This window comes from Calliopsis andreniformis, chromosome 12, assembly GCF_051401765.1.
Source record: "Calliopsis andreniformis isolate RMS-2024a chromosome 12, iyCalAndr_principal, whole genome shotgun sequence".
In the NCBI taxonomy this organism is placed as follows: Eukaryota; Metazoa; Arthropoda; class Insecta; order Hymenoptera; family Andrenidae; genus Calliopsis; species Calliopsis andreniformis.
Window position 1 is genome coordinate 3,096,704 of NC_135073.1, and position 11,176 is coordinate 3,107,879.

General features: G+C 34.2%; 1 protein-coding gene across 4 annotated transcripts; it reads right to left on the reverse strand.

The window, feature by feature from the left end:
* Window positions 1-1,230: 1,230 nt before the first annotated feature.
* On the reverse strand, window positions 1,231-10,911 carry Bugz (Bub3 interacting GLEBS and Zinc finger domain protein). Of its 4 annotated transcripts, none has more exons than XM_076388953.1 (8): window positions 10,756-10,911; window positions 9,604-9,730; window positions 9,160-9,524; window positions 8,645-8,978; window positions 8,167-8,566; window positions 7,167-7,245; window positions 4,271-4,573; window positions 1,231-1,866 (listed from the first exon to the last, which is right to left on the reverse strand). In XM_076388953.1, exons 1-6 carry the CDS (start codon window positions 10,794-10,796, stop codon window positions 7,223-7,225), a joined length of 1,290 nt encoding a protein of 429 aa, XP_076245068.1. In that variant the 5' UTR covers window positions 10,797-10,911; the 3' UTR covers window positions 1,231-1,866; window positions 4,271-4,573; window positions 7,167-7,222. The 4 variants fall into 4 exon arrangements, with proteins under 4 accessions (XP_076245068.1, XP_076245067.1, XP_076245066.1 ...); XM_076388952.1 differs by having other exon boundaries at window positions 4,271-6,946; XM_076388951.1 differs by lacking the exon at window positions 7,167-7,245 and having other exon boundaries at window positions 1,231-1,529.
* Window positions 10,912-11,176: the final 265 nt, after the last annotated feature.

Consider the following 11,176-nt stretch of genomic DNA (forward strand, 5'->3'; position numbering starts at 1 on the left):
CAGCTGGAAAAACCAGGAAAGATTAAAACCTATACCTTGACCGATGCATGCCATCGCAACATGTATCAACGTTTCTAGCTCGCTCAGCATTATTTTCATTGAATAATAAACCATGTTACCTATTAATAATGATACTATGGTAATAGTATTGAGCACAAAATTTGCTTATATTTGATAAGAAACCTGGAAATAATATCAGGGGCATAATTATAGTCTAAATATATAAATTATCACTCCAAATGTAATGATTTTACATTAATAAATTAATAAGTTACTAATAATTTTGTTTTTCTTAAAAAAACTGTATATTTTTTAAAGTTTATATATATATATTTTATCAGAAGTAATTCAGAATTTCATTATTTTGATTACGGAATTATTTAAAAAATTACTTTTTGAAAAAACGATTTGAAATATATTAAAATGATACATGTACTTTCGCTATTGATACCTATACAAAAAAAAATCTAAGCTGTTGTATAGATGCTATCTGTCAATCTTTATTTGCTACTGGTAACTATCGCATTTTTAATCAACATTTAAATAAATTGCAATACGAGGAAATGAGAATTGCGTATCACGTTAAAAAAATGATTATCGAAGAGTAGTCCTCTCGTCCGAATATTCCGAGCGATCGAGTCGGTTAATACGATTTACCCGCGACTCATTACTGATTACGATTAATATTGTTTCTCGGTCCAGCCACGCGTCCATGCAGTCAAGGGTCACAGGACCTCCCGATTCTCCATTTTTACTCTCATTTTTCTTTCGCATTTGAATTAGGCATTATTTTCACTGAGTCTGTTTAACATTTTGAATGAAAGCACACCAAAGCGTCTTGCGTCTTTATAGAGTGGAATAAAAATTTAAGACAACAGTGTGATTGAATCGAACAGAAAATCGAGAAATCAGCATGTAAGTACCTCAACTCTAGGACGGTAGGTCCAAACAATCGCCTGCCTTCAGGCAAGGGACCTAAACGGTCCAACAGCGGTCAGAGCTGTGATTGGTTGAAACAATATGTGGCTGTCGCCCGCCATTCTGGGAAAAAATCCATCAATATTCACTTAAGGAGAGAAGCAAGTAGAAATACATAAGGAACTGTAAATAAATTTGAACAATAATCGCGACGCATAAAATCTGTAGTGTTCTTACTTCTGTACTTTCTTCCAGAGAAAATACATCATCAGAATGAAAGATTTCCCATAACGACAGACTATGCCCAATCTCTCGAGCTTTCCACAGAACGTCTTTATTCGGAACAAGTTGATAATGTGACACTCAATAAATAACAGAACTTCTACATGTCCAATTCTGCCATCAGATTGTCCTGCCGAATTTCGGAAAGAAAGGAAAGCGCGGTCGAAAAACAATGTTAGGCAATACTTTTCTTGTCAACCTCTAGGGCGGAGAAACACCTCTGAAACACCTTTGATCGGTTTTTAGAAGTAGACGTTTACACAGATCGCCTCTAATTTCCGGCTGGTCACTGGCGTCACAACGGAAAGACACAATTCGGAAAGACAACCCTGGAAATGAACTATATATCCATAACGATGCGTAGTTTTGTTAGGTACGTACACGTGTCGTACGGCGCGGTATGCTGTTTCGTATTTTTTTTTCTCGTAGTATTGGTAGAAGTCGAACGAAAAAATAGACAAATAGGGTGTCTACTGAAATGAATCTTCACGAAGAGAAAGAACACTTGCACGTATTCGCGTTTTCACTGAATGAATAATCGTATAATTAACAATTCTCAACATACGGCGAGCATAAAAACATCTAAGGAGATTTTATTAGCATCTTCCACTTGCACTGTCTTCGCGCCACTTTGTAAAATACGTTTACGTGCCGACTTCCGTTTGTCTGAAAGCATGAAATGTATGAAAAGTTCGACCCGTAGTGATTCGAAGCCCCTAGAAGCAATGGTTCGATCCATTGTCAGTCTACGAAAGAGTAATTCTACAGACAGCATTGCTATTTTTATTCTTTCATCTCACGACTTATCGCAGATAATCACTGCTAACACTGCGATACAATTAATGTGAACATTATTACGATTATTTTGATGTTGACTTGTTGTCAATAGACACCCTAAAGAAGTAACAGAGCGATAGAAAAGAAAATGGAACAACAGTGAGAGGAAAACGCGCGAGAGGGGGTGGGGAAGGGGGAGTTTTTGAAGGAACAAGTAGAATTTCGTCCGATCGTAGAGTCTGATATTTAAAAATTCAGCACAGTGCAAAGTACATAAGAATAAATTACAAATATCTTATATATATTACAGATATAATGTTAATATATAATCTTATATATATTACAGATTGAATCTGACGATAAATAAAATCGATAAAACAGTAATATACACTCCACGATCGGAACGGTGATGTCTGGTACAGGAAAAAATAAAGAAAATGGCGTGAGTCGAGTGTAGAGAGAGCTGGTATCGGTTTTTGTGAGCACCCTCCGTACTTACCACTCACTCATGCGTCGCCAACATGTTCCTTGCAAAGGAAGAAGGTTTTCCTCGATCAAATCGATTACTTCTGCTTAGCGGATCAACAAATTGTAATCAGTCATACTACTTATTGCAATCAAGCTTATAATAATTCTCTATTTCAGATAATTTTAGGAACTGTACAGATTATACTATATTTCTTTTTTAAGTGGAGATTAAATAATAAAATGCAAGTATTTGTGTTTTCAATTTAATCCAAACACATGTATATGAATAGAATTCGTCCAGTATATCTGCAATTTATAATCTTGAAACATTTTTATTATTTTCTGTTATTATTTCCTTGTTACGATAAATTGAAAGTACTTTCAGTGGCACTCAATTAATTAAACTATGATTCTTTGGCTTTTCAAGATTAATAGAAAATAATTAATTATGTAAATTGTTTCCCTTTTTTACGTATCAAGCAATACTAAATAATAAGAAAACTAATTAATATTAATTAGTGTCCTAATTTGTTTTCTCTTGTAGATTTATCTAATAAACTCAAAACAATTATAGTATGCAGTAAATAAAAAAAATCAATTAATATAAAAAACCGTATAGTTATACGTAAAAGAAAAGAATGCAGACATACTTGCATAAAAATTTGTTTCATCTTCACTTGAAAAGAGATATAATTTATACCCCTTTCCAAAATCAATGTATACATATACGTATATATATACCAAAATATACCAAAATTATGTATACATATTATTACAAACAAAATATCTTGTAAAGCTTTATGAAATCAGTATTGCTTGAAAGAGTGTGAATTATTGAGCAGAAGTAAATCGATTTGATCTGAAGTGTTAACAAAATAAAAGTTGTGACAAACTAACCTGAGGCGACAGAATATTCACACTGCGGCTTATATATTTCAATACTTTTTCCGATTAAGGGAATCAACAAATAGCATGAGTGAATTGAAAATAGCCAGTGATTAATATAAACAATTTTCACATAATTAATGTACAGATTTTTAATAAAAATATTAAAATAATCGTTGTAAAAAGGGAAAAATAAATTCATCGTTTCCAGCTGCAGTGTGAAGCGCCACCTTTCCGCAATCGCGTCTCTCCAAGAGAACACTGGTGCAGAGGCTGAGAAATAGCGCGTGGAAACGGTCTACCGTGAACTAAAAGTGAGCAACACAAAGTTGCAGAAAAGTTCATTCTACGTAAACTCAATCAGCCGAAAGATTCATACCTTCTGAGGCTGATTTCATTATACTCATATTACAATGAGAAACATAGAACTGTTTACAATATGATTGCAACAATACAATTTCTGCATCAGCAGCTTACAAATATCCTACACGGAAGCTTTTCGTGCTCATACAGCCATCAACAACATGACACCATTTATGTTCGTTAAAACTACAATTTTAATACCAGGTACTCAGATATAGATCAATGTAACAACAAAAATTCATAAAAGGGATAAACCGAAGGATCGAATCCTTGCTACGCCATTTTAGGCGAACAACAAAATTCATTTCATATAGATAAACCGATTTCGTTGCTCACCTGGCAGTGCAGGTCCCTTCGAGAAGAAATACGTTGTCGTTATTTTAATTCTACGCGACCATAGGACGCATATAAAATACTTTTATATGATTGCTTATTCTGTTTCATTTCATGTACTGGCAGCAAAACCGAAGAGGAATAGTTGACCGTTTCCACTGCACCTGGTAAACCCTCTCAGGCACTGACGTGGCGTCTTTTGTAACGATATATAATTTAAAAAAAAAACAAAGATTTTGCTAACTTCGTGTAAACTTCGTGGGAGAGGATGCGTCAAGTGCAGCCGCGGCCAATCAACGAAGTATTTTCCACGCGGGCTAACGTGTTTTACGCGTGCTTCTTTCCTCTTCTCAGTCAGGTCCGGACCCTAATGAAATTTAGGGGCGGGCCCAGAGCACGAAGTGCAGTGGCGGGGTGGGCCCGTCCATTGGAGGTGATCATCTGAAGCGTGGGTGCATCATCGGAGCCAACATCGGCGCACCAGGAAAGCCCATCGGAGTAGCAAATGCCGGATGCATCGCGCCCGGCGGCAACGCTCCTATCATCCCTGCAAAGGACAATACAACGTAAATGAATGACATCCAAGTAAATTATATTACTCCCATCCGTTCCTTCGATCTCGTTATTTTTCTTTTTTGAACAATCTGTAAATAGGTTTTTTAAAAGTATACTTACGTCACGAGAGTACTCGTTTAACAAACAAAACTCTATGTGTATGTGTGTGTTTCGAATACATATATTGCTCTCCTTCCCGTACTCTCCCTGTCTTTTTCTTTCTATCTTCTATTTTACCTTTTAATCATTTTTCATTACTTTTCTTGGAGATTGCGTATCGTTCAGTGGAAAGGCACATGTCACAAGATTATTACGGAATTTTGGGAGAAATGTTAGAATATTTACCATTACTGGAACGACTGATTTATTAAAATGAATAACATAATATAACGATAACATTTCCTCCAATACATTCCGAACTAATCCAACAAATCCTCACATTTCTGAACAGGAAGTTGTCTGACAGCCGACCGATAGCATTTTCTTATACGAAATATACAAAAACAAACCTTTTCCTTTTAAAAATAAAGAAGAAACTAAACTACTACTCTTCTTGATAATTTATTAATGAGATTATATTAATAGTAGCAGTTCTTTACTTTACTCAGAAACATAAAAAAAAATGAACAAAAAAATAGAGTGACACTGAAGTCGATCATCTAAACACACTTTACATCTGTTTTAACAATGTGCTCTTTTACAGAGTGATAACAAAGATTCAAATTTTATAGGACTACATTATATACCCATAAGGGTTTATCATTGACAGCCCACCTAAGTCTATCTAGCAACTTTGTCAATGCGAATTACCAACTATACGAGTAATGAGCTCAGCATGCAATATGCCGCATATGCAATACAAATCACAACAAACTGACAAAATATGATACCCACACAAAACCTCACACCATACAAAAAGAAAGAGATTTGATTATTATCAGTTGTTTTGTCGCCATTTAATTTGAACAAATCGATCGGCTGCCTAACCGACTTCCAAAACACTGCTCCAGAAATGCTTCCACGAACAAAAACAAATTAAATAATAAGCTTTGAGTATTAATTGCTGTTTTTGTTTATTCAAATCTCATGTTCAAATTTGTCGACTTCAAAGTATCTCGACAAGAGTGGAAACAGAAATGTAACTAATTACTGTAATGTAATGTAAACAACATCTAAACCTCATTCTGAAGTATCATTTATGATTTCGTTATATAATATATAGTTGTAAATAAAACCGTTAACTGATAACACGCAATATACTATATCACAGAGTAGAATTCTAATTGTAATTGTGATCTCCACGTTTATGAATGTTAAAATTAGGCACGTCTATCATCAAGTATATAACAAACAACTGTAATTAAACTTATATACGAGTTATAAATATATTGGGTAACGTGAAATCATTTACTTACTGTGGATTGACTCGACTTATCTAAAATCGTTTGTGTAACACAAAAGCTAGGCTATGGTGTGAGGGAGATACATTACGTTCGTTCTTGTTGTAAGTTTCTTTTTTGTCATAGTACACACCGCAATAAGAACCATGGTAGCGGAAGATAATCCCTTCCCTCTTTTTTTTCTATACAAATACTTGAGATCCTTTCTGAAAGAAACTTTGATGACTAAAATATACACTTATGAAAAATTCAACAACGTTCTAAACAATTAGCAATCTTACATTCCGTACTTATTAAAAAGGAAAAGAAATAATGAAAATGAGTGCCTGAAATTTCTTTCTAAATATAAAGAAGGAAGGGATCTTAAAATCATCATCGAATATATGCATCAGTTTTTTTTAGAATGACAACTTCGAACGACTGTCAGTACCGTGCCCAAAAAGCGATTTCTTCACTACTGTATCACAACACCAGGATTTCAAGCTGTATAAGTAATATGAAGAGATAGGATGGTAACACGATTGGCGAGGTAATGGCAAGTGAGTCATAAGAAGAATATGGTTATGTCGAGATAGTGAATAAAGAAGCTACTGGAACGGAAAAGAAAAAACTTATATATATATATACGATGAACCAGCCGAGCGGCCGAAAGTCGAATTAATTTCGCAGTAAGAATTCTTATCAATCGAGAAAAAGACATATACATATATAAATATGTATATATATGTATATCGCGAATTTTTCTATTATACTGAAAAGCAGGCATATTATACATATATATGTATATATATATCGCGATTATAAAAATGTATATCTAGCGTAATCGTGCTTCCGATACCGAGTACTCTAGTTTCAAGAAGAGGCATTTCACGTCCAAAGGGTCGTGATGTGTCCAAAATCAAAGTGTGGCTGTCCGGCGTTGAAGGAATCAGAACAGATGGAATATCGTTGGCCGCTCGACCCACCTGCCCAGTGATAATAATATAAATATACAGAAATATAGATATATATATATATATATATATAGGTGTATTAATGTGACAATGATGATAATAATAATGATAATTAATAATTAATAATTAATAAGAATAATAATAAATATAACGATGTATATATACACACACACATATATATGTGTATATATAGATAGGCCATGTCACCGCATGCTAATTGCTAAGGACCAACCTTGTTGCGCTTGTACAAAACACGGATTTAGTAACCAGACTGGGTTCGTTCGACACTCACCAAGGAGTGACTGGGCGCCCTGCAAACGCACCGTTAAAGCATAAACGTACAAGACACGCTGTCATCGATTCTGGCATATGGGTGAATCCTGAGCGTAACTAGTATCTGAACAGTCATACTTCATTTTCTACCTTTCTTTCTTTTACGCTCTTGAAATATCTAAGTATTTTTTGTGTACCTTATTAAAAATTGATCCCCCCAAAGTCTAGTCTCTGTTGTCTCTTTCTCTCATTCATCCATAACAAAGTTTTAACCATTCTGCAAGTCTAAATTGTTGTTCAGGGGCAGGGGGTAAGGGCTACATAGTGATGGATGAAGTGCAAAGGTATAATATACTGCACATGTCAGATGAAAAACATTTTTGTCTGAATGATTAAGCTATATTTCTAATAAATGGATTGTATAAATCTCAAGCCCTTGGGTAAACTTATTATTGTCCGAAGTTATCTCTCTAATTAGGAAATATACAAATCTCTTTACATTAGGACTAACACAATTATTTTAAGGCGTAAATGAAAGGGCAGTTATCTTTACAAACGGTCAATAAAATATACTATGTATATATGTATATATATTCAATGAAATATACAATGTATTACCTAATCTTGGCATTTCAATCCTAAAATTGTACATATACATACACATGTATGTGTCAATATGTTCGAAGCAAGGACCATTAAACATGATATCTTTTGCCTTCAAAGCAAGAAATAAACATAAAACTATCAAAGACATATTGTTACATGAAAATCTACCAAAATTTGTCGAATTATAGAAAATAGGATTTCAAACTTTTAATTTTAAATTTCAAATTAAAATACTGGCAAGAGCACATGTAAAAAAAAGTTTTAAATGATTCAGATATTTACGCTGATTAATGGGTAATGACGGAGTGTTCTCATTGGAATGGGGATGAATGTTCAAAATCATAGAGACTTACCTGGTGGCAGGCCCATGGGGGGCGGTCGCATCATGTTACCTCCATGAATCAAAGCAGGTGCAGCTAGGGTCATGGTAGGCCGCATAAGCGGTGCCATCAGGGCAACAGAACTAACTGGCATTGCTGCGGATGCAGGAACCATAACTGTTTGTGGAGGCCTCTGAAATCTTTGTTGTTGTTGTTGAAGAGCATTTAATGCAGCTTGTTGCCTTTGTTGTTGATCCTGAAACGCAGCAGCCGCGTTAGCAGCAGCTTGTTGTTGTTGTTGCTGCTGCTGCTGCTGCTGTTGTTGTTGCTGCTGCTGCAAAACAGCAGCTTGTTGTGTGGCCTCAGCTTGTGCATTTCGAGTTTCTTCAGTCTGTCGCCGTTGATATTTTGGAAGCCGGGCTCTAATTTCCTCCTAAAGTACAAAATGTTTGCTTTCTTCTTTTCACCATTCATTAGAAATATAGAAATAATGATAATCATATTAACTCACTAAGCTCAGATCCTCTGGTGGGTGAATGATTTTAATGGCAGCACTAGTTGTTGCTATGAGATTTACTTTCTGATCACTTCCAATGTTATTACTAGTAGTGGTATTACTGTCCGCGTTACTGTAAGCAGGGAATGTTGGTTTCACTGGTCCTATAGATCCACCAGCTACTGATGTAATTGGTTTAAAATCTGTGCCCAAAGGAGAAGTCACAGCTGTAGATGCAGCTGTTGAAACAGCTGCTGCACTTGGAAATAATGGTCGTGCTGGTGGAATAGATGCACCTGATACTGGTGGCTGTATACTTGGAGGCATACCTGGCATTCCAGGCATCATACTACAAAGAAAAACAGAATTCATTACTCCATTCTTTTATTCTTCTTCCCCTAGCGTAATACTTATATAAGATCAAAAATTTTCAAATATTGTATTTACCTAACTTACATTAAATTAATATCACAAAAATTATTCTTCTTTCACGTTGTCTGCTTAAAAAAAAAAAAAAAAATTATACATACCCAGGACCCATGAAAGGTGGACCTACAGGACCCATAGGTCCCATCATATGGTGCATAGGTGGTGGGAACTGTCCCATTGGTGGCATACCAGGATGAGCTGCCATACCTGGCATTACACCAGGCATCATATTTGACCCTGTAGGCATTGCTCCTGGTGCAGACCCCAACAAACCTTCTGGTTTTGCTTTTTTCCGAACAGGTTCATCTTCACCAGAACTTGGCGAACCAGGTCTGCCTCCATTTCTTTGTCTTTCATGCTCTTTTGCATCGTTTGGTGGTATACCTTCCATGCCATAAATTTCTATTTCAATATTGCTACGATTTGGCAAAGAATTAGGTACCTTATCTATTGCTTCTTTATGTACCTAAAAGAAGTTAAAACAAGTATTTTGAGAAGTTTGCTTTATACTTGCATATTGTAATATAAGAACATGTTAGCAGTACCTGCATACAATGTATACTCAGTCCTGGTCCTGTGTAAAGCTTCTTGTGACAAATATGACATTTAAAGTGTTTTGCTTTTTGATGTTGAATAAGAATTTTCTCATCTTCAAATTCTCGATTACAATACCTTGATAAATTTGTTAAGGATATTATATATTATAATTATTATATGTTATTATATGTTACAAGACTTTCAATATTATTGGTTCTTATAATAAAACAACAAAAGAAATGACTCATACATAACACAAATATTGTATACATATGTATATGCATGTTTTCTATCTATACAACAAATACATAGAAACAATAATGAGGAATAATATAGTTTCATTACTTTTAATACCAAAGTATATGTATATTTAATACAAATAAAATTGAAGAAAGAATAGCATAGTATCACATGGCCTTTTATAAGCGTAACTATATAAAGAGAACTAATATATGTAATACAAACATCTATCTTGAAAAAACTTTGAGATTTGAAGTTAATTCGCTATTATTATCTTTTTAGAGGATATAAGTTGATTCTTGTTTAAAGCGCTATAAACTAAGCTATACAAATAACAAAAATTTGTCATAATAGGAAATGTATATCAACATTTAATCATAAACAAGTACATTGCTACAAATACAAACAACATGAAATATATCCAAAAAATGAACACAGAAAATCATTTCAATTTTGTTAAAAGTACATTACATTAAACAAAATTTGTAATTCATCATATTTAAGGAAATAATACAATCACTTATCTGGGAAATAAATTCAACCAATTTACCCAGAGTTAAATGTATTGTATCAAAAGATATAGTTGAAATAAAGTATTTCACTTTATAAACAAGCTCTCAGTGAAAAAAGAAATAAGTCAAGTGTAGTTGCTAACGAAATATCGATTTCTCTAAGAATCAGCCACTTTAACTCGCCACACATATTTAGCGCGCTTTAAAGAAGTATTCTACAATACGATAATGATTTTCAAAGTAGGTAATATGATAGGGTAATATGATACAATGCGAAAGTCAATACGATATCAAGATATTTTTAACCTCAACGCTGTAAAAGCAATAGAAATGATGACCGTGATCTATGTTCTAAAAATATAGTTACGTAAAGTATCCCTTAGCTAAGGGTGTTTTGGAAAAGGATACCAACACCAGGGCCTCGACTGCTTCTTCTTCTTACGTCCCATTTTTGTGTGTTAACTTTCAACGACCCAAGATTTGGAAAAATATGCCAATTAACACTATACGGCTACGTAGTATGAATTGAAGTCGCAACTAGCTACACTGCACACACGTAAAAACCGATAATGCAAAATGGCGACTGCATCTTTTCCGTATTTGACGGAAGAAGTATAGCCACTATTATTATATAAAAGTCACCAGAAATTTTTACAGGACATTTAAAGTGGATATTCTTGGAATCGATTTAAAAACCAACATTATTTATTGTTTGCACTATGTTATCATAAAAATATGAATCATTTACTGAATCAATGTATAACATTTTCATTCATCATAAATTTGTTTCTTCTTTTAAAAGTATTTCATGAGAGTTTATAGAAAAATG

Excerpts from the sequence above, each read along its gene's own strand:
- Bugz (XM_076388951.1), bottom strand. The coding sequence starts at position 10,796 with ATGGGACGTAAGAAGAAGAAGCAGTCGAGGCCCTGGTGTTG. Across the intron at positions 8,567-8,644 it reads CACCAGAGGATCTGAGCTTA|GAGGAAATTAGAGCCCGGCT; the intron begins GTGAGTTAATAT and ends TTTGTACTTTAG. Across the intron at positions 4,574-8,166 it reads CCCCATGGGCCTGCCACCAG|GGATGATAGGAGCGTTGCCG; the intron begins GTAAGTCTCTAT and ends TGTCCTTTGCAG.